The sequence below is a fragment of the Oryx dammah genome, unplaced genomic scaffold (genome assembly GCF_014754425.2).
Source record: "Oryx dammah isolate SB20612 unplaced genomic scaffold, SCBI_Odam_1.1 HiC_scaffold_2, whole genome shotgun sequence".
NCBI classification, from domain to species: domain Eukaryota; kingdom Metazoa; phylum Chordata; class Mammalia; order Artiodactyla; family Bovidae; genus Oryx; species Oryx dammah.
Window position 1 is genome coordinate 41,864,243 of NW_024070186.1, and position 23,694 is coordinate 41,887,936.

At 35.6% G+C, this 23,694-nt stretch overlaps 1 protein-coding gene across 29 annotated transcripts in view; it reads left to right on the forward strand.

Annotated features, from left to right (window-relative positions):
* The window catches only part of MBNL1 (muscleblind like splicing regulator 1), a 220,388-nt gene extending 197,562 nt beyond the window's left edge, over positions 1-22,826 (forward strand). For 8 of the 29 annotated variants that reach the window (XM_040235160.1, XM_040235142.1, XM_040235318.1 and 5 more), the window contains 7 exons: positions 2,535-2,792; positions 3,984-4,037; positions 4,910-5,063; positions 12,789-12,824; positions 13,518-13,612; positions 16,636-16,710; positions 19,408-22,826. In XM_040235160.1, the coding sequence (XP_040091094.1) occupies positions 2,535-2,792; positions 3,984-4,037; positions 4,910-5,063; positions 12,789-12,824; positions 13,518-13,612; positions 16,636-16,692 (654 nt within the window). In that variant the 3' untranslated portion in view covers positions 16,693-16,710; positions 19,408-22,826. Of the gene's footprint in view, positions 1-2,534; positions 2,793-3,983; positions 4,038-4,909; positions 5,064-5,361; positions 6,037-12,788; positions 12,825-13,517; positions 13,613-15,528; positions 15,593-16,635; positions 16,711-18,855 lie in introns of those variants that run through there. The other 21 variants (XM_040235192.1, XM_040235334.1, XM_040235207.1 and 18 more) reach the window with 18 other exon arrangements.
* Positions 22,827-23,694: the final 868 nt, after the last annotated feature.

Genomic DNA, 23,694 nt, shown 5'->3' on the forward strand with positions numbered 1-23,694 from the left:
AACAGAAAAGTGGCCTTTTTGCTTATGCGTAAGTTTTACATATCTACATGAAAAGTTTTTATCCGTATTTAATCCATATTTAAAATCTCCTCATACTTTGAGAAGTCTAATTTAGTAAGTGGGGATTTGTGGTTTAGAAAGCAGCACAGCTTGATTGCATGCTCAGTGAGAGTGGAGGACAAGAATTCCGGAAAATAGCTTAACCACGTTGCTTTTCAAATTATAAACTGCTCGATATCCTTGTTTTCTTCTATTCAAGAAGATAAATGTAATGATAAAAAAGTAGCATCTTTTGTAACTTTCTAAGTCATCTTTTACTCCTAATATTTCTCGGAGTATCTGGCACAGAGTAATTATTTAATAATTTTTAAAAATTATGTAGATTGGAGTGATGAGTAGAGTTGACTCGGCTATGTAGATAGGATGCATTGCTTTAGCCTGAGGTTTCTAAATGGTACAAGAGGCTCTTTTTTTAACATGTAGCATGATACAAATTATAGAGGCCTTTTTAAAAGGAATCATTTTCCTCAATAATGGGATATGGATATAAAAGGAGGAAACACCTATAATTGAATTAAATCATTTTATGTACTTAAATCCAAGAAAATCTTTGTTTTTTAAATCATAGCAGAGTTTGCCTTTTTTTTTTTTCATGAATTCCAAAATAGAGTGTTCAGGGACTGTATCTTCTCCGTTTGTAAAAGATTTGTGAAAAACAAAAAGGAAACATCCTTAAAGCATGAAGTAATAAGCGCATAAAAATATCAAAAGGACTTTTTGTGTTTAGGTGGCCCTCTTGTGGTAAAAAGGTCAAACTTTCCTGAATGAAAGTGCTGGCAACTTTTTGAAAAGAGCAAGCACCTTGACAAGCTATAAAGTGTGTGCTCAGTCACATCCAACTCTTTGTGACCCTATGGACTGTAGCCCACCAGGCTCCTCTGTCCATGGAATTTTCCAGGCAAGAATACGGGAGTGGGTTGCCACTTCCTACTCCAGGGGATCTTCCTGACCCACGGATTAAACCCACGTCTCCTGAATTGGCAGGCAGATTCTTTACCACTGTGCCCCCTGGGAAATCCCCAACAACCTTTAATAGTAAGAGGTCGAAATCAAGCAAATGGATGTAAAATAATCCATTTTCACCTTTTCTCCAGGAATCCTATCCAAAATTAATAGATATAAAACATATAACAAAAACGAATCCTTTTCCATCTACTTTACATTCACTACCCAGTGAATATCTAGTGATCAAAAATATAGCTCTTAGAAACATTTTACAAAAAAAGGTATCAGTTTACTTTTTACACTTTAACTTTTAAGTTATTTCTGATTAGCATAAAATTTGCAAAAAGAGAACCGAGTTCCTGCGTCTCCTTCACCCAGCTTACCTAAATATTGACAGGTTACATAACCATGTTACCGCTTACAAAACCAGAAAATTAGCATTGATATGCTGCTATTAACCAATCTACAGACCTTAATCAAATTTCACCCATTGTCCTACCAATATCCTTCCTCCGACTCAAGATCGTTCAATCTATAACAGTATCTCAGTCTTTCTTTGTCTTTCATGACCTTGACACTTCGGGAGAGTACTGATGAGTCATTTTGTAAAACATCCTACCATTTTAGTTTGTTTAATGTATTGTCATGATTAAATTCAGGTTATGTGTTCTCAGCAATAATACAACAAATGTGATGTTGTAACCTTTTTTCAGTGCATCATATCAGTAGATATGTGATATCATTATGTCTTTATTACTGGTGATATTAACTTTGTTTGGTTAAGTGGTGTCTATAGAGTTCTTCACTACGAAGTTACTATTTCCTCCTATTTCCTAATGAGTAAGTATGGCCTTCCATGATGGCTCAGTAGTAAAGAATCCACCTGCAATGTAGGAGTTGCGGGTTCAGTTCCTGGGTTGGGAAGATCCCCTGGAGAAGGAAATGGCAACTTACTCCAATACTCTTATCTGGAGAATCCCATGGGCAGAGGAGCCTGGTGAACTACAATCCATGGGATCACTAAACAGTCAGACACGAGTAAGCAATTGAACAACAACAATGAATAAGTATATCAACTTTATTTAAATTAGATGTTTTACCATAGTTAGTATCTTAAGTGCATTTTCTTCCTATGGACATTTTATTGAAATAGGGCTGTAATTAGTATACTACGACTTCCCTGTAGCTCAAATGGTAAAGAATATTCCTGTGAGGAAGGAGACCAGGGTTCGATTCCTGGGTTGGGAAGTTTCTCTGGAGGAGGGAATGGCAATCCATTCCAGTATTCTTGCCTGGAGAATTCCATGGACAGAGAAGCTTGGCAGGCTACAGTCCATGGGGTTGCAAAGAGTCAGACACGACTGAGTGACTAACACACACACAATGTTTTCAAATTATTTTGTGGTTCCTTTGCACATTCTTTCCCCCTTTCACCTGTAGCCTTCTGTCACCACTCTTGCACTTTAAATCTTGAGAAAGTTTCTACTTATCCATATCGACTGACCTTTGTGCACTTTATGACGCCATAGGTATGTCGAGAGTACCAGCGAGGCAACTGCAACAGAGGAGAAAATGATTGTCGGTTCGCCCATCCTGCTGACAGCACAATGATTGACACCAATGACAACACAGTCACCGTGTGTATGGATTACATCAAAGGGAGATGCTCTCGGGAAAAGTGCAAATACTTCCATCCTCCCGCACATCTGCAAGCCAAGATCAAGGCTGCCCAATACCAGGTCAACCAGGCTGCCGCAGCACAGGCTGCAGCCACTGCAGCTGCCATGGTGAGTAGAAACCTTGGCTCAGTCCTTGTTAACGGTCACAAAAACAGTGAACAGCTGTATCTGACAACAAGCTATTCATTTATTAACCTTAAAATTTTTTTTTTTTTTTTTTTTGCTGAAGATATGTTTGTTCAGGTATCCCAGACAATACGTAATGAAGTGACCATTCAGAGAAGTGAGGGTAACTCCTCAAATGGTTCAGATTGCTCCTTCCCTCGGCCTAATTTTTAATACTCTGTCTTACTCTGGATATAGGGTTTCTGAAATTTCTGCTTTGTACAGAACACCTGTCTCCTTTTCAGTTTAACGATACTGCCATTTCTGGTCCTCTTATTTCTGTGTGCTATCTAATCAGCCATTGTTTTCCTTCGGTGTGTTCTTCTGCACATCAAGGCTCTTCTCTACATTTATCTTGCTTTAACCATAACAAAATCTGAAACTATTTAGGAGAATTGCTTCAACAGAACTGTTCTTAGATTTCCGTACAAGATGTTGAGCAGTTTGCTTATCTAGATTATCTTGAACTATATTGTGGCATAAACAGACCTGTAAAACTAGAGAAGTTTGCCTATGCCATTACATAGAAAGGAGAAAGCAGGACTGAAGGAAGAGTTAGAAATGGATCATTTAGAACAGATACTAAACTATAATGAAGGTAAATTTTAACGTGATCTAATAGCTGATTTTAATGAGTCCAGTTTTGTTCTTTGCTTAGCTGTTTTAATGTTGTCCTTTTTTTTTTTACATAAATATATGACTTAATTGTTAAATTATTCATGAAAAAGAACCCTGTGTGGTATTTCGTAGCACAGTCGAATAGTCACGGAGAGGTCTTTTCTGTGTTTGTTTATGGATACTTGAGCAAAAATACAGAAGGCAGACTCTCTCCTCTTCTCTTCCTTCCACTCTCTCTCTCTTTTTTTTTTTTTTCTGTTAGAGTATCTTGTTTGTAATTAACTATGAAGAGGAGTTATCCTCCCAATAACAACTCAGTAGTGCCTTTATTGTGCATGCTTAGTCTTGTTATTCGTTGTATATGGCATTCCGATGATTTGTTTTTTTATTTGTTTTTTCTCACCTACCCAAAAATGCACTGCTGCCCCCATGATGCACCTCTGCTTGCTGTTTATGTTAATGCGCTTGAACCCCACTGGCCCATTGCCATCATGTGCTCGCTGCCTGCTAATTAAGACTCAGTCGGCTGTCAAATCACTGAAGCGACCCCTCGAGGCAACCTTTGACCTGGTACTATGACCTTTCACCTTTTAGCTTGGCATGTAGCTTTATTGTAGATACAAGTTTTTTTTTTTTAATCAATTTAAAAATATATATTCCTTTTTCTGTTATAAAGTTGTAAAGTACAATGAAAACTGAGTGTGGTTTCCTGACAAAATTAGTGGAAAGACTGTAAACAAGTCCCTGGACAGATGTGGTACAATGAAAGAATCCAAAAACCCAGCAGCCCACATTCAGTTTAACTACATTGTAGAATGTTCTAATGAAGTATTTGAAGGACATTAAATACGTATTTTTGGACTGTATATTTATGTACCTGTTTGGTTAGCATGGCTTTAGTGATAGAATTATTGACTTTTTAATATTTATAGTTCAATGTTTTAAGAAAAAAAAAAAACTTGCATGCTCTGGGACATGTGCATGTTCAGGTAGATTTGGGGAGGAGGGCAGAGTGGGACTGGGTTTTATTTTACCAGTTTCGGTCACTTCGTACAATTAACTATTAACATTGCTTATACTTGTCAATCCTCATGGAGCTCGCAGTGCAGCTTTTCTTCTTTTCCCAAATCAATGGCTTCTCCCAGAAAGCCTGAAGCATTATGGGACTTAAAACACTGTAACACATTATAACATGTGCTCTCATACTAGTGGGGTTTTTTTTTCTCCAAAACAAAAATAATGCTTCCTTTAAAGCTTTTATCTTGCTTTTTTTTTTTTTTTTCCCTTTAAATTTTGTTTATTGGATGTTTTTTCTTCGGGTAGTTAAGTGCTCTGCTGCTTGCTTGCTCATGCTTCCTAACAATTTTAGCCTTCAACTGATTTTTCTTTTTTCTTTTTCTCTTTTTACTGGTATTTGTTTTTTATACTCACTCACTAAACAGGGAATTCCTCAAGCTGTACTTCCCCCATTACCAAAGAGGCCTGCTCTTGAAAAAACCAACGGTGCCACAGCAGTCTTTAACACTGGTATTTTCCAATACCAACAGGCTCTAGCCAACATGCAGTTACAACAGCATACAGCATTTCTCCCACCAGGTAAGGCGTTTGAGTTTGTTAATAAATAAATCTGATAATGCATGTAGATTTCTATTGGTAGAGCAGATAAGCCACGCCCCTAGTCATTTTTAACCATAGAGCAGGTGGAAGGTAAGATGAAAAGTTGTCTCAGGTCTCTCCTATGATTTTCCTTAAAAACTAAGAGTTTTAGCTTAATGAAAAATGGATAAGAAGTCAGTGATATTTTGTATATTTATTTGTATCTGTGTAATTTGAAATGAAATAGAGTTCTCTTTTTTTTTTCCTCTTTCCTCAACACCGTTACATGTCTGTCAAGCTATTTTATGACCCTTTCCTGCTGTAAGACCCCTTTGCCTTCATGATTCCAGAGTTCATTTGAATTATATGAAATGACACTTCAGTTTTGGTTTTTATTTTTCAGCCTTTTTGTTTTCAAGGTGGAGAATAAAAAACTGACTCTGTTCCAATCTTATTGGTACCAATCAGTATACATCACTTAAAGTTTTTGCTCCTGAGCTAATATTGAAGTAGCCCTAATTACCCAGTGAAGTTTACATTTATAAGTGAGTTACACATTTGTGGTTTCAGTTGATTTCAACTTGGTAACATAAACATGCTCTAGAACTATACACAAAGATTTACAATTTAAAAACATAAACTAATCAGTCACTTAATTACCTGGAAATTTATTATTTTTACTTCTTCATTTGCTTTAGACAATACATATTACATTCCTTATAATCTAGAATTTAAGTAACCAGAGACTCTAATCTTATTTCCTCTTCATCTCTTAATCTTTCTTAAAAATTGCCGTGTATTAAGAGATTCAGTTAATAAAATAATTTTATTAATTAAATTGATAAATTTATGATTAGATGTGTATGTCAAAGATACAGACCCATTAGTATGTTATACTATGCTAACAGTATTTACAGTGCATTAGGTTCAAAATCGGAGAAGGCAATGGCACCCCACTCCAGTCCTCTTGCCTGGAAAATCCCATGGTGGGCTGCAGTCCACGGAGTTGCTAAGAGTCGGACATGACTGAGCAACTTAGCTTTCACTTTTCACTTTCATGTACTGGAGAAGGAAATGGCAACCCACTCCAGTGTTCTTGCCTGGAGAATCCCAGGGACGGGGAGCCTGGTGGGCTGCCGTCTATGGGGTCGCACAGAGTTGGACACGACTGAAGTGACTTAGCAGCAGGTTCAAAATACCATGAGGAAATGTGATCATTTGTTTTTTAACAGTGAGAATAAATTATATTCTCATTAGTTTTTACTGCCAAGTACTGCTTTTTATACAGTGCCTCTTTGAAAACTAGCCATCCATGTGTAGAATATGTAGTAACATTCAGTGAACTAGAATAGAATATTCCACTAATTGAAATAGCCTGCCTTAGCACCACAGATAAAGTTATATTTGTACTCATGAAATAGTATCTGTCAAGTTGCAGTTTGTCCATTTTAGAATAGAAATTAAGTCATTTGATCTTTGGGTATTTGTTGTACTCTGAAGGAAAAGTCACATTTCTTTTAAGTTTTATAAAATTAAAATTTTTTTCTCAACATATGTATGTTTTCAGAGATTTCCAGAAATAATTTGTTTTGCTTTATTATAAATTTCCATCTCCCCAGATTTATGCTGTCTCCAACAAATAATCTATCAATTTTTTTATAGTCAGATCACTAGACAAAGTTTCAAGGAATTATAGGTAACAACTGTGATCTTTTTGAAGAAATTAAAAACTATTTTTGTCAGTTTATTTCACTAAATGAAACATTCCTACTAGAAACGACAGTTTCTTTATTTAAAAATCTAAAAGTGAAAACAAATTTAACTTCTTCCATATGTTACTTAAAGAAACCTAAAATAATCTCTTTTATCAAGTAGATTTTGCTTCAGTTTCTCCAACAACATTCACATGACTGAAGAGTTTTCTAAATAAGTATAATCATTAATTGTATGACATGTATGACTCTGATTTATGACCATAGTCTCTCTATGGAATGGGTTTTAGTCTGTAGATGGGATAGAGCAAAAGATGCTAGGTAAAATTCGACTCAGGGAAAACCAATACATACCTTCATAAATCAGACTCATACTTACCTCTCTGTCTAGAAACTAAGCATTGTTAATTTAAATAAAATGTGCCACAATATATTGAAATATGCTGAAATTTTAAAGATTTGTTTGCATTTTTTATGATAAATTTGCATCAGAATTATTTTTTTATATTTGTAGTCAATATGTAATTATTGCAATAGTAATATCAAATAAGGATTATTTGTAACCTGGTTTTAAAGAGCTTGCAGGTTAACTTTTTGTCATCACATAGAAGTAGGTAGCGCCTCCTTCATTCCTTCAGAGTATTTTTAATCTCATAGGTACTTATGTGCCACAATGACATTAAAAAGTTATAATGGATAGCCCATCTATACTCCTGCCAAACCACTTTATCATACAGCAGTTAAGGAAAGAAATCTAATATAGAAAATATAAAAACCCAAATACCTTAAAAGCCAGGCAGGAAATATGAACAAGTGAAGCAAGAAGTAAATTTGAAGCTATGGGGTCTGGGAGGTGCAGGAGAGCTTAGGCCTAGTTTGAAGGGAACAGTCAGTGTTCAGACAGCCTTTTGTTGCCTTAGATTATCTGCCCGGTAGGTTGTACCAGTTGTGCGCTGGACACCCTTTGTGGCTCTGTATATGTCATAGTCTTTGTGACTATGGGGTGGTTGTATACGACTCAATGTGATGGCTCTGGTGTCCAGTATTGCTAGATCTAATGATTTATTTCCCAGATACTCTGGACTTTTGAACAGTTATATGTGAAATCTGTCCATTTTTAAATATTGTCAATGAATTTTTGAGAACTACAAAAAATCTATCCTACCATAAATTCATGTGTCATCTCTCGTGATATGGGGGAAAAGGAAGTTCATTTTCCAAAGTCTAGGTTGTTCTGCAGACCTATAGATGAATTCTGTGATCAGAGCATCCTGTCTAACCTCAATATTATAATTTGGAAGTTACATTCCCGCTCCAGTACTCTTGCCTGGAAAATCCCACGGACAGAGGAGCCTGGAAGGCTGCAGTCCATGGGGTCGTGAAGAGTTGGACACGACTGAGTGACTTCACTTTCACTTCTTACTTTTGTGCATTGGAGAAGGAAATGGCAACCCACTCCAGTGTTCTTGCCTGGAGAATCCCAGGGACGGGGTAGCCTGATGGGCTGGCGTCTATGGGGTCGCACAGAGTCGGACACGACTGAAGCGACTTAGCAGCAGCAGCAGCAGCAGAGAAAGGAAGCTGTTTATTTTTTGCAGTTTAGAGTTTTAGAATTCTGTAGTCTGTTGCTTCAATAATAACATCAGAGATGTATAGGTCTATTTCATTGACATTACAGTGAAGCATGGTTGACTAAATCTTTGGAGCAGGTAACTCTGTATACAGAACAGGTTGCTAGCAAAAGATCAGGATTGCATAGCAAGCCACCTAACTAGTAAAGAAAAATTAGTATATACCATAACTTTTAAGAACAAACTTGGTCTTATGTGGCCTTTACCCATCTATCCATCAATCCATCCATGCCCCCATCCATGTATGCATTCATCTGTCCATTTATCCATCCATCCTTCTAACCATTTATCTATTCTTTCTGTTCCTACCTCCTTCTCTTCCTCTTTCTTCTTTCCTTCCCTGTTTTCCATCCACCTATCCTTCTTCCTGGGCTTCCCAGGTGGTGCCAGTGGTAAAGAACCTGCTTGCCAATGCAGGAGACAAAAGAGATGTGGGTTCGATCCCTGGGTCAGGAAGATTCCCCTGGAGGAGGCCATGGCGACTCACTCCAGTACTCTTGCATGGAGAATCTCATGGACAGAGGAGCCTGGCGGGCTATAGTCCATGGGTTACAATGAGTCACTGAAACGACTTAGCACTGCACATCCTCTGACTCGCTCGTTCATCCATCTTTCTATTCATTCAGTCAACTACATCTCACTGCATCTCCCATCCCACTCCCACCTCTCCGAAGAAAGTTTTCTAGCCTTTTGCTTTTATACCTTCCATCTCATTTAAAGATAAATATAAGTAATTTGGACCATGTTCACACTGAAGAAATTTTTATTTTTTTAAATGGATAGTCCATTTTTTTTTACCTTCACCCGTTAAGACTAAATTTACTATTCATACAGAGTATACATAATCTAATGTCTACTTATGTTGTAGGTATAAATTTCATGAAATAACACTTTTATTTACATCAGTTTTGTTTTCCTGAATTTATATTAAGTCCAATTCTAAGCTTCAGTTTCAGTATTGGGTAGATGTATCAGGCACCACTGAAATTCCAAGATTCCCATCCTCACACCTCCTCTTCTTTCCTATCTCTACTTGAATGGTGATCCTGTGCTGTCCAGTAGTCTGAGACAGGTTACTCAGTCTCCATTCTTCAGTCAACACCAGCCATTGCTGATGTAATCATTGTCCATGCTTAGAAGATCCCTTGAATGCAGGTGCTCCAAGGCTTCTGTGCCTGCCTTGGGTACCAGCATCCTTGCCTAAGCTCCTTAGCCTCCCTTGCATCCCATTCCCTGGAAAGCCTGCTTCTGGCAGCGCTGCTGTGAAAGAACACACCACTAGCCCAATTACCGAGGGCCCCTGCATGCTTCTCTTCAGAGTCTGGAAGAATTTTTTTCTCTCTGCTTTCCTTCACCTTTTTTTGCCCACTTGGCATCCGCAAAAGCATACTTCTCTTCCTAGCATATTGCCCTCAGTCATTGTAGGCTTATGATTTTTAAAAACCTAAAAATAAGTTTGCTTTCAACAGCTTCAGCTTCACCTTGAGCGAACATTCCTAGAAAGAAGGAAACGGAAGTCCAGAAAACTTTCCTGAGGGGTTGGAATAAGAGGAGAGAAGCAGGGGATGGGGTTGCTTTTACAGAAAGAAAAGAAAACAAAACTTTCAATTATCACTTTTAGTATGATTAATGAAGTTAATAAAGATGGTTTATTTGAACCTTAGCATAGTGATTATAAATCTGGCTTGGAAGTTTAAATATAGTCTACCATAAGTTATACTTAATTTTTTTATATATAAAAAGGGGATAATACTGGTAATTATTTCATAAAGTTATGTTTAAGTTAGTTTTAAGCATAATATAATAAAACATCTTCTTAAAGCGCTTTTACAGACAGGTCTAAGAGTTTGGAATAAAGCCAGGAATGTAGTAAGCACTGTTTTTTCCTGAACTCAGTAGAGACACAAAATATAATTCAACAGATTATAAAAATAAATTATATGAAGCTGTTTCTTCTTTAGACGTCAATTTTAAGAATAATTCAATTGATTGTGAACTTTTAGCTCTAAATGATATAGAGTATTTTTAGAAGGCTTTAAATCAGCTTTTTACTCCTATCATAATACACCTAAATAAGCTTGAATTACCACATGTAAATGCAAACCTCCAACAAAATCTCTATAGTTTTTTTCCTCTCTACTTTTTTCCCTTCTTGAACTGATTTGAACTACACATACATCTCATTGGTAAACTACTTTCCTAGTTTTATCTTATGAATCTTCATAAAAATTAACATTTCAAATTATAAATCATGTAATTAACATCTTGCATTCCTCAGAAGCACACCATTCTGCTCTGCAAATACCTTTGTAGGAGAAATTTGAAATTGACAAATACATTCACTTAAATTTTACCTTATGCTGAAAATTGAAGAAAAAATTTTAATTGGCTATTTATGGAATCATTCATAAATCAATCAATCTGATGTACAGATGGCTATTATGGTCATTTCAAAAGTGATTTTTGATTTCGGTAAGTGGGTCCTACAGCATTATGTCTTCATATTTGTGAATTACTGCACCCTGGCTAGTATTTTCATTGCTGCCTTATGTTTATTTGCTGCAAATCCCTCTCAAAACTGTGTGCATTGGTTTTAATGGTAATGAGGAAGATAGCTCAAACTGAAATCCAAGTCCTAAAAGCTTTAGGATTTTAGAGAGACAGGATAAGGTTAACTCATTTTCAGCATGTGCAGCCTTCCTTATGCGTGGGATGAAACATAATAGACAAATTGCAGCATAATAATAAATAATAAATTTAAAACTTACCCTGGACAGTATTTAAAACAAATATTTCTCAAATTCCACATTATTCTTTTTCATTCATCTTTCATTCATTCTTTCCCAGTCTTCTGACCCAACTGTTGGAGGATAATGATGTCATAGAATCTAGGATATTAAAGTTTGCTTGCTCTACTGTATCAAATTACTGGTCTCAGTTATCACTGATTTGTTTTTGTTGTCTTCCACAAGGCTTTGACTCAGTAGTGGTAGCAAATGACAGAGATCTTCAAGTGTCTTAATAAATAATGCTTTTCAGTGTAATACTACTCCACCTGAGAGAATGCCTCCCTAGCTCTCTTCCCGAGTTTAATCATTGCTCCTTGTGCCCACAGTCTTAATTGTGATAACAGTCTAATTACAGCTGTTACAAGGATGCCAGTGAAGTAATCTATGCTTCTCAATGGCAGCTTTGTTTTGTAGGGCCATCTCTGACAAGACGCAGTTGGCAGATTTTTTCTAACAAATGTTCATCCCAGATGCTGCTAGTATGTAAATAGGATGTGCCAAGATTTAGATAGAAATATAAAATCATTTGATATTTTAAAACCTAGGAGTCTAAAATAATCTCATAGAAAGAACAGTAATTCAGTATATGGGAAAGTGGCCTGTGCTTGGTAAGATAAGGTAGATTTCCCAATGTTTATATGGCACAGAGAACAGGTATTATCTATGTGACACTGATTTTAACCTTGTGGTGGAGCCACTGTGAACATCAGTGCCAACACCTCCTATGCGGTGTCTATATCTTCATTATACCCATTCAGGGTTTTTATTCGAATCTTACTAACCATTTTTGAATGTGAAATTTCATAGAACATGTGCCGTTCTGAGAAGTCCTGAAGGTTTAAAACAGCAAGGAAAACCAGTCTGCTTTCTCAGATACCTTCTAAGTAAATCAGTTTGAGACTTTAAGAAAGTGTGTCCCATCTAAATGTTTTCTGTACATTTAATTTCCAAACTAAGGCAGTGCAGAATTTCAGTTTCTCCGTATGCCTTATTTATATTGCTTGGTATCCCTCCAAATAAAATTCCTCTATGGTTGATCACAACCCCTTGCATTTCTGTGTGGTTGCTGCTACATTGAACAGGGAAATAAATAAAACTAAGGGAATGAAATGAGTGCTTTGGCTTCATTACATTGTTAAGTCAGTTCTGTGCATTGAATTATTTAGCCTCTTAGTAAATTTCTCTTAATTATTTAACATGTGCTCAATTCATATGTTAAAAAGTCAGAAATAGCAAAGCCACCAGATGGCCAGTAACCAGATTAAAACAAAACAAATTACAGTATTATTTTTAAAAGAATTAAGCAGGTTTCCATTTTTTTAAAAATTAACTTTTATTTATAGGCAGCAATTAGGAGAAACAAAGTGTACCAGCACACAGTTAAACTGGCTTTTATTCTTCACTTGAGACTAGTTCTAATTGATCACTATGCTATTGTATGATTTGATTGTGCTGACAGTTACATGCCACTGTTCCCATAATAACAATTTTTCTTCTTTGTTCAAATGAATTTCCTAATTACACGTGTGATGGGATGTTTTAATTCTTTTCCCTTTTCAAATCCACCTTCCTGTTGCAATGCATGATGGGCAGGCTCAATATTGTGCATGACACCCGCTACAAGTGTTGGTAGGTGCCAGCTTTGTTTCTTGATTATCTTAAACCTATGGTGCACCTCACAGCCCCTCAAAATCCACTGCTGAGTTTAACTTTTATCTATTGGGCAAGTCCATTTCCTTTTTACTAACACCTGTCAATTAAATGCCATTTTCTATTTAATTGACATGGACTCACATAAATGTTTTCTTTACACACAAGTTTCCTTTAGTCACCTTTGGTGGATTTTGATTGGACTATGAGTTCTGGTGTGTAAAAAAAAAACAACTATCTCATAAAAGTAATATATTGTGTATTTTTATAATAGTAAATAAGAAAACATACTTATATTCAAAAACAGATAATTGTATATATGAAGTAAATATCTGTATTTTGACTTAGATTTTGAATGTCTAACTATGACCACTATATAAAATTCTTGGTGTTGACTTAGCAAATTAAGCCTGTTTGTGTCAATTTTCTTGATTTGATGGTAACAAGCTTTTTTTCCCCTTTTTTTTTCTCTTTCATCCCCCTTCCCCTTCTCTCCTTGGAATGTTGTCCTGCTTTGCGCTGTGATTGCATGTCACTCGCTGGTGATGATGTCCCGTCACATGGCTTACCGCTGTGATAAATACCATGCCCAATTATCTCCTCCATGTTGCCATGGTTTCCATATTGCTACACTCTTCTGTATGTTTGCTTATATGATTTTCCCTCCGAAAGTTCCCATGGTGCACGGTGCTACGCCAGCCACTGTGTCCGCAGCAACAACATCTGCCACAAGTGTTCCCTTCGCTGCAACAGCCACAGCCAACCAGGTTTGCTAATTTACAGCTTTGTTTCTTAAAAACCAACTCTAATAGGGCTCAGTCCAACAGCCCTTACGCACGTGGATTTCCCATTGAGGTCAGTGGGGAATCGTGTGTCCGTGAGGGCTGTAGAGGGTGCTTTAATAGCATGGGGTTTCAAAGATACCTCTTGTTGGCCTACACATTCTTTCTATGATGAGCAGCAGAATGCTTTTATGCCATTTATAAGTGCTCCAAAGTTGTCGCAGCTCCATTTCTAAAGCTACTAAAATGATATTTACACAAGCAATTCTCAGTTGGTCTCAAATCAAAATCATGCAGGTATTTCGACCAGTCAAAATTATTATCAGGTAATGTATACAGATGTTGAACTATAGTACTGTACACCTGAAATTTATATAATAAAAAGTAATTTTAAAAATATAGGTGATTTTAAGGGTTTTGTTATAAACATTGGATATATATATATATAGTTTCTTGCCTAAATTCTTAATAAAAACCAAAATATGTAAATGTGCTATATATGCCACAAACAACCACTCTTGTAAATAGAGTTTGTTATAAATTCATTAGTTTTATTTGATAAGCAGATTGCATACTCAAAATAAGTTAAAATAAGTAAGTGTTCAAGTTTTGTTTCTCAACGATTTAAGTGAAAAAATAAAATTCATAAGTTCTCTTATTTCTATAACTACTCAGCATAAATGTTAGAGGGTTATGAAGGAAAGAAGAAGGCACCAAGTATAGCAATTAGAGTCATTCTGTGCTCCATACAAGTCTATGGAGTGACAAATACACAGGGTTGTTTTTTAAGTAAAAGGAATATGTTTCACAAATTTAAATTTCATAATGTAATTATTCAAAAGAAAATAATTATTAAAATATTTAGAATTTAAAATCTGCATGGATTCAGCCAGCATTTTTGGCTCCTATTTAAAATTGTAGTCTAGAAAATACTGGTTGAATCAAAATCAAATTTATATAAAGTAGTTTTTGGCTTGAAAGTATAGATAGATTTGTTATGAAAGCAAGTTCAATAGGGTTATCAGCATATGAAATAGCTAGAGTCCAGTCAAATTTCAGATAATTCTCAGACCAAGTTAAGTGTAACCAAATGAATCTCAAAATCAAAACAAAACAAACAAGCAGTATCAGATGGATATCAACATGTTGCCCCTTTGGGAAAAGAAGACCAATTAAATGCCATTTGAATTTGCAGTTATCACTATAAGGAGGAGCCAGCCTTGTTTCTGCAGTACGCCATGTACCATTGAAGAAGAACTATAAACTATAAGTATAGTCACTAAAAACTTTCAAAAGCAGCATGCCAAAATGGATGTATTTCAAAGTTTCAGACAAGCTTTAAACATTTCTTGGCAAAGAATCATTAGTTTTTCTGAAGTTTGTCAAAATAGCCTTGGATTTTTGCTAACACATCAGACTCATTTACAAGAATGCTAGATTGTGCGTATGTGGCATGTTAGTAATCTATGGCAGAAATTTCTTAATGGATTCAATGCAATCTATTTATGGTGCAGATCAGTGATGCTGAACTCTCTTGTGTGTACCATGTATGACTATAGAATTGCTGGTGTAAGCAGAACTACAGCAAAGCAAATTTCAACATGCCCTTGGCCACCTTGGTTGTAGGGGACACTTTACTTTTTGCATTGTGCTGTGACCATTTCATGCATAATCTTGGGTCTTCATACTGTTTGACAACCAGAAGAAAGAAAAGGGAATGGATATATATATACACACATATATTATATCTACATATACATACATATGTATATGCCTACAGTACATTAGCGATGCTGGAAATAGCTGATGCCACAAAATGCAGCCTGCATGCATGCAGAAGTTTATAGCTGGCCCTTCATCTGCATCGATTGGTGTTGAAGGTCCTTGGTATGTTTCGACAGCCCCATCCCTGATGCTTCTACACTGTTGGGTGCAACATCCTGTCCTGCAGCAGCAGGAAAAATGGTATGAGAAGCTTCATTATGCTTGGAGCACATTTTCGTGCCATTTGCCAGTGCTGTAAAATTGTGTAAAGATGTCAGCTGAGAAATGGAAATAAAATAGAGACATACTAATTTACACTCCAGACTGTGGATTGTAATACGTTGAGGTAGTTAGTCTAGGACATCTAGATGGAAACAGCAACAAAATGCCTTCATGTATGCGATTTCACTCTTCTCCCATCAACCTTGCTGAAGTGAGATTAGTGCCAGTTTAGAGATGAAAAAACCTAAGTATAGAGTAATGAAGTGCTTTGCTCACGTTTACACACCCAGAAATGGGTCACTAGGGGGTTGAACCTGTGCTCTGTTGCCTCTCCCAGTATAGCAGTCATCATTCTGGGTTGAGGAGAATTGGGCTACAAATTGGAAAATGTTGGCTGTTGGGATGATTGAAACAAGTCACCTCTATATTGGTTCCTTACTGTGTTTTCTGTCAAGTTTTGTAATTTTCTTGCCCGTTTAAAATGCAATAAAATGTGCAATCAGGATTCAGGAATATGTTCTGAAGTAGACTTACATGCTTTTATCCGGTTCTTTTGAAATACTCCTTTATAATTATTACCTGGTATTTTTAACTTGGAAAAAAATGTTAGATGCCATAAGTTGAATGAAAATGTAGAAATTGGTTGCACAAAAATAGGCAAGACATTGCCTACTTTGCTTTCTAGAATACTGAATAACTGAAACCACAGGTGTGTGTGTGTAGGCCAACAAAAAGGGCTTCTTTCAATTACTGCTCTGCATGAATTTTTGATAGTTTTACTTCTCTTACTTCCTAAAAACTGATAACATTTATAGAATAGTATTTAACACAAAGATTTTAAACAATGAGTTGCTACTTTGGCATTAAGTTTACATTAACTTACTGTTATGTTGATCAGATAAGGACTGTCACCTCACAGCTGAATTTCACTTTCTTAAAAAATTTAATATTAAGATGTTTTCATCTCTTGGTTGTTTGCTTGCTTGCATGGATCATTCATTAAATAATCTTTTATTTGCTAGATACCCATAATATCTGCCGAACATCTGACTAGCCACAAGTATGTTACCCAGATGTAGAATTTTCATCACTAAACAGTAAGTTCATTATGTAATATTGAGTGTATATTCATGGAGGTTTTCTTTTTAAGATAAAAATTGTGTAATGCACTTAAAAATTTTTGCAGAATTTCAAAAAATGTATTTATATAGAACTCACAGTTTTATCTTAGATGGGTTATGAGGAATTTTAATGTATGAATTTATAAGAGATATGCTAATGTTATTTAAATATGCATAATATTTAAATGCATAAATGAGGATATATACATTTTTTAAAATTTTGTACTAGAAATAAGCACAATCGTGAAAGAAAAATACAGCTTAAAACTAAATAGAAGGTGTAGATCAGGGACTGGCAAGCTTTTCCTTCAAAGATGAGAGAGTAAATACTTTTGGTTGTGTGGGCCATAGGGCTAGTCTGCTGATGTAGCATGAATGCAGCCAGAGACAGTGTGTAAATGAAAGGGTGTGCTGCGTCCCAGTTAAACTTTATTGGTGGTGCTAGTGGCAAAGAACCCACCTGCCAATGCAGGAGACATAAGAGACACAGATCTCTGGGCTGGGAAGATCCCCTGGAGGAGGGCATGGCAACCCACTCCAGTATTCTTGCCTGGAAAATCCCATGGACCAAGGACCATGGTGGGCTATGGATCATAAGGTCACAAAAAGCTGGACACACACAAAAATAGGCAGTAGGCAGTATTTAGCTTACAGGCAGTAGTTTGCTGATCCCTGGTATAAGTCAGCATTTATTTTCTTCAAGAATTTCTTGCTAAATCCTAAATGAGAACATGTACCCAGTTTACCCCATGCTTCACCACATTGAGGTCATTAGGATATAAAGAGCCTGATTTAAATATATTCATGCATTCATATATGCACACACACACACACACACACATCTACCTGGATATTTGCTCAAATAGTCTGAAAGTCTCGTTGGTTTCTTTTCAGACACATTGACTTGCAAAGATGACCATGTTTCATCCTTTTAGAGCCTGTTTTATTCTTATGCATTCATACAAGTTATCTAGCCGCTCAGAATTATATTAGGTATTTCTTTTTATATTTAAGAAGAGCTACAATGCTTAAAACTGAATCTGGTAAATAAAATGAGTGATCATTCTTTCTTTGTTGCTTCCTTTCATTCATTTATCTGTGCATTAACACATTTATAAATGATTTTTTGTGTTAGCTACTCTGTGTTAGTTACCAGGTCGATGAAATAAAGATCGACAGTCAATGAGATGATGATGGAAATTTTAGCACTCTTCATTAAAATAAGAGAGCTTTGAACAAATTCCTCTAGGAACAAAGATGAAGAAGCAGCTCTTCCTAACTGAGTCAGAAATTAAGTGAATTTGGATAGTGAAGGTTGATGCAGAGAGAAAGGAGATATCAGAGCCTTATAGAAGAAGGGACAGGATGTTGAATCAGGAGATAGTGTTAGAGAACCAGTTCAGAGGCCCTTGTAATAATGATCCATGGGAAGAGCTTGTCAAAGGATGAACTCATACAAAAGAAGACAGACACAACTTGAAATAAAGGAATGATAAACTCAATCCAAGATGCACTACCAAAGCATGCTGCAGTCATGAATTAAATTACTGAAACTGATTTTTATTTCATAAGCTCTCTCAGTGCAGTTCTGATAATAAGGTTTATTATTCTGTACACTATAATAGTACATCACTTTGTAGTACATAGGTTTGGGAGTAGAGTTCTTCTTCTGACATGTTAAAAAAAAAACCACACATTTCAAGCTTTACACTTTCAAGCTTTTATGGTCAGTTAGGTATGTATATATGTAAACAAATTCCGTTTCTTAGCAATAATCCAGGTTCAGAAAAAATACAAAATGGCTGTGGAGTTCATCAGTTAGCAAAACAGTAGATTTGTCAGTATTGAAACTTAAGCTCTTTTAAGGTTCTGTTTATTTAACAAATACTTATACATTTTCATGAGAAGCTGCAATATTTAGAATGGTTTTTGAGTGGAGCCAGAATGGTGATTTTTTTTAATTCTCAAGTTGTATGAAAGCATAGTTGAATATGTAAAGATTCTATGGGAACAAATTTCATGTAACAGCTGGAATTATTAAGTCACAAGTACATTGTAATATCAGTTCAACCTGAATTTGTCAAGAGCATAAGGAATGATTTTTCTTTTTCTTGCCTTTAGGAGAAAAAATCCAAACTGCAAATTATCCAAAGCAGTCACTTAGAGTATCATCGGTTTTTTTTGTTTTTTGTTTTGGCAAACACATACTGTGCTAATCCAGCATCCACATAGAACAAATTGTGTTTAATAGGACTGTTTCATGGATTTTAATTTTGTGGGCCAAATCATTACTTCTGAAACCTATTAAACTTTAGAAAGAAGTAAAGTGAGTTGTAAATTCTGTCCCACAACGATAGTGCTAAAAAGAGCTCTGCTGTATTATGCCCCTTGATTCTGCAAATGTATTTTATACTTTAAGCTGTGTATTGGCTGGTATTTGTTCAGAGACTACAATTTTATGAAGCTGTGAGTGTCATTTTATTCTCAAAGAGACAATAAACACATTTTGGTCCTTTGTACCTGCGATGTGTTTTTTGTTTTTACATGAAGGTGCTGCCATTCCTGTGTTCACTCTTTAAACCAAGAAATACAGTTTTCATGTTGAATGTAGATGGGAAACTACTGTTAGATATTGTCTGTTTTAACAGAAGGTTATCTCTTTTTCCCTTGTAGATCGTACTAAAGAGGAAAGGACAGTGTGCTTGGTTAGAGTAAAGGACGAGGTCATTAGCCATATTGTATATACCGTCAAGCAACCACACACAAAAACCCCTCAGCCACAAGACATCCACATACTGCATGTTAACCAGAAGAAAAGACAACAAGGAAACCCACTGCACACTGTTGCCTATACACTTTGTACATTTAATTGATATTTGTGCTGAGGTGATACTCCTGTCTAAAAGAACAACATTGTCTTTCTTTTCTAGCACAGAGTGATGCATTCAAATATGCAGACCTAATTAGTTTCCTATATATTCATGCCATCTTGAAAAGACAGACTATGGTGTAACCATGATTCTATTATGTATTGGTACGTCTGTAGACCAAGATATAATTTTTTAAAAATAAGTTTATTTCTTTCAAGGTTTACAAATAACAAAGGTGCACCTTGTATTTAAAATTGCCATTATAGATGAGAGTGTGCATGCACAGTCATTTTTGTTTGAGTAATATTTTTAATGTAATAGATTTTAAGATGTGGTGAGGGAGGGATCTGACAGAGATGAATGTGCCAAGCAAAACCACAACTGTGTATCTTTTAAAGCACATCATGGCTTTAAGTACCATGTTGTTAAGGATTCTCATGAAGTGCCATAGACTGTACATCAAATTAGAGTATTATTTCTTCAGTGTTATTGTTTTCAGAGCCACATTTTGTTGCTTATTTGCTAGTACTAATCAGTCAAAGGGCACCATTCTTTTTTTTTTGGAAACCAAAGCTGTCTCAGAAATGGCCGATTTAACTTTACAGTAACAAAATAGACAGCACAACACAGACTCTCTCAATACAGATAAACTCACACATACTGGAGATTATATATAATAGATATATATAAAAATTATTTTAATGCATTGTAGTGTAATATTTATGCCTACTATACTGTATAACATGTTATTCAAAAGGGATATGCCATTTCTGAGACACGATAACAAAAAAAAGTTTGAGGAAATTATTTTGCTTTTATTTATAGCTCTGTCAAAAGTCAGAAGACTCTAAATGCTTTGCAAAAATGGTTTCACATTTGCTTAAATGCTTCATCACAGTCACATTTAAAATAGTGACTCTAAACAAAGAAGAAAGCAGCACTGTCATCAGATGCATGATAAACCAAAATATGAAAATGGGAAATGTTTAATTAACCTAGTCATTGGGTGGGTTAAGTACATGGGTGAATTTTATATGTGATTTGTTTTGTTTTGTTTTGTTCAGATTTACTGCTTATAGCCTTAGAAAGCCTTTTACAAATTAAAAAAAAAATAGATGTGCATTCAGTTTTTAAGAATGGATTCATCCAAAGGAATTCCTTTTTTGTGGTTTGGATGTTGCAGCTAGTAAAGGATATTTTTGCTCTGTTCAGCAGTTCTAAAATTGCTGAAGTAGGGGCCAGGTCACTGGTAGTTCTAGTATGGAATGGGAGAAGTGAAAGTTCAGTTCTAGAACTTTCCATACTTCCAAGTTTACTGCAAGTTTTTATGCTTGAGAGAGATGCTTTCTAATATAAGACTGATGTGTTGATTTTACTGATTGTACTGTACATCTATTAAAGCCTTAGATTATTACATTACGGGTTGGAACCCATACCAATGTAATTTCAATCGTGTTAAGAGAGTAATGGTGACTCCACATGTTATTGTAGTTAGTTACATTATAGAATATTACTTATTTTTCTTGTTAAAGTGTAGTTTTTCATTTCCTACATTTATTAGATTTCATTTTCTATTAACAATTGAATACCATTTCAGTTTATAGACTCTTGTTTTAGTAGATTTTACCGATGAACTTTTCAAAATACAAAAAAAGTAGTTTTTTCCTTCATAACATACTCAGTTTTGAATTACATGTAGTGTCATATGAATATTCGTATTGTTAACTAAATGATTTATATTTTACTGATTTAATATTAAAAGTGTAAGAATGTCAGTCATTGTTAGTTCTTGTCTAGTTTTCATTAAAGAACAAAGATCTTTTATATGGATATCTTATAAATATATAATCATTGCTAAGTAAGAAGTTAAGTTGTTGCTATCGCAACAATCCTGGCAGACAATTGAGTAATATTTTGATGATTTATTTTGTTTGTAATTAGTTATTATAAGAAGATCTAGATCCTAGATATTAGAATAAAATTTATTTTCTACTGTATCCATTTCAAATGTTAAAGTATTGTTTAATATTTTTGAAATCCCTGAATATCAGGCCTTGTTATAAATAAGCTGCATAATCAATAAATAGAACAAGGGACTTTTTGTTGATAATCCAAATACTCAAAGTTTACGTAAGGAGAATTATAGCGTGTGTGCAAACTCTTGAGGGTTGATTATGCTGCAATTCAGCATGTTGGAACGTCTAGAGAGAAGGTTGACTTTTTGCACTTCTGTATATAGTCAAAAGAGAGAAACCTGTATAATAGTAAGATCTTATTTTGAATAAAAACGTCTATAATTACAAGGAGTTTTGTTAAGGCTAATAAAATGACAGACTGAGCAAAATTGCTTGCAAAAGTGGCACAGAGTTAGCACTCCATACCCCTTCAAACATGTTGCTTTGCTTTTTTGTGGACAGCTTGTAGTTTGCCAGGATTTTTTCAGCTGGAAAGATATGCCATCCTTCCAAGATCTCATGACTGACAAAAACTCCATTGGGCCAAATCTGCCTGAAGATCATTACCAAAAATAGCAGGTCCTTCAACCATTAAGGTGAAATCATGGATCAGATATTCCTTACATTTTTCAAAAACTACTGCATGTTTAAAACTTCAACAAAACAACAAAAAAAAAGAGAGAGAAAGAACTATACTAAGGACATATACTATTCAAATCAGTTTCTGCCAATTTCAGTGGTTTACTGTTCACAAAAAAAAAAAAAAGAAAGAAAAAAAATCTTCAAAACAAGTATTGACTTTCACAAAATTTCAACCATAAACAGGCAAACCAAACAGCACACCGTAGCTATAGTTGTTATGTGATTGTTTTTTAATTGCTGTAGGAGCCTGTTCTTTCAGCAGGTGAAAAAGATAAAACACAGTTCAATTTTCACGGTTTTAATTTTCAACTCAGAAGCACTCAAAAAAGCAAATGTGATAATGGGCACTTGTTTACTGAATTAGTGTATCCAGCCTTCACTCCAGCTGGTTATAATGTTGCACTTATCAGCAACCCTACACTTTCATCTGCTGAAAGGACAGGTGTGCTTGGTTTTACTATTATGTAATCACAACTTACTTTCTGCTTGTAGTTGCTTAAAATTATGTATTTTGTCTTGGGCTGCAATTTGTTTTATGCTTATTTTATTATTACTGCAGTAGTTGACTTTGCTGTATGGAAAAATAAAGTGAAATTGCCCTAATAAAACTTCTCTTTCTTAAGTATGTTTGTGTACCTGAGATTGAAGAGTTATTATTTTTGCGCGTTTCATGCATTCATGCATGTCTGTCTTGACAAACAATGATATGGACATTCATCGTCGGGTGTTAACTGACGACAAATGGGGCCTTGACTCTCCTCCCCACTAGCCTCTCATGCCCAAGGGGAAAATCTAAATCATGTGTTGCGACCCACTGCCCAGTGCTTTTGAAAAATCTTCTTCTCCTTTCCTCTGACACTTCAAGTGCTGCTTGATGTATTTTAGGTTCAGGAGGGGAGAAAAGGGGAAAAAAAGAAATTATCAATTCCGAATCACAGTCTTTCTGTAAATGGAATTTTATTTGCCTAACTACCCCAGGAGACTGGCATTGGAAATCAAGCAATCTGAGAGAATATTTCAATAATGAAATAATGATGACTTGATTCAGAGGGATAAACGTTTATGCACACACAGCTGACACACAGGCCTTGAGATGACTCGTGTGTGTGTGTGTGTGTGTGTGTGTGTGTGCGCGTGCGCGCGTGTTTGAGAGAGCTTTTTAAATGGTGAATTAAAAATTCAGTTGAAGTGAGACCTGGTCTCCCATATGGCTTTGCATTTTTCAATTTTCACAGATAGTGAAAGCCAAAGTTCCAGTGTGAAGGAATTTGCTCATTCATTGAGTGCTACTTTGTGTGACTGTGGTACTTGGTATTTGGTCAGGGATGGCAAATTCTCCTTTGTAGTCAATGCTTGTTTTCTAAAACTTACTGCAGAAGAAAATAATTAATACAGTTCTGTTATGGGTTGAGTTTTGCATAGCATTTCTGTTCTTTTCAGTGGACTCAACTAATTCAAGCCACTCAAGACAGTAGCTGCCCTGGGGTGACTGT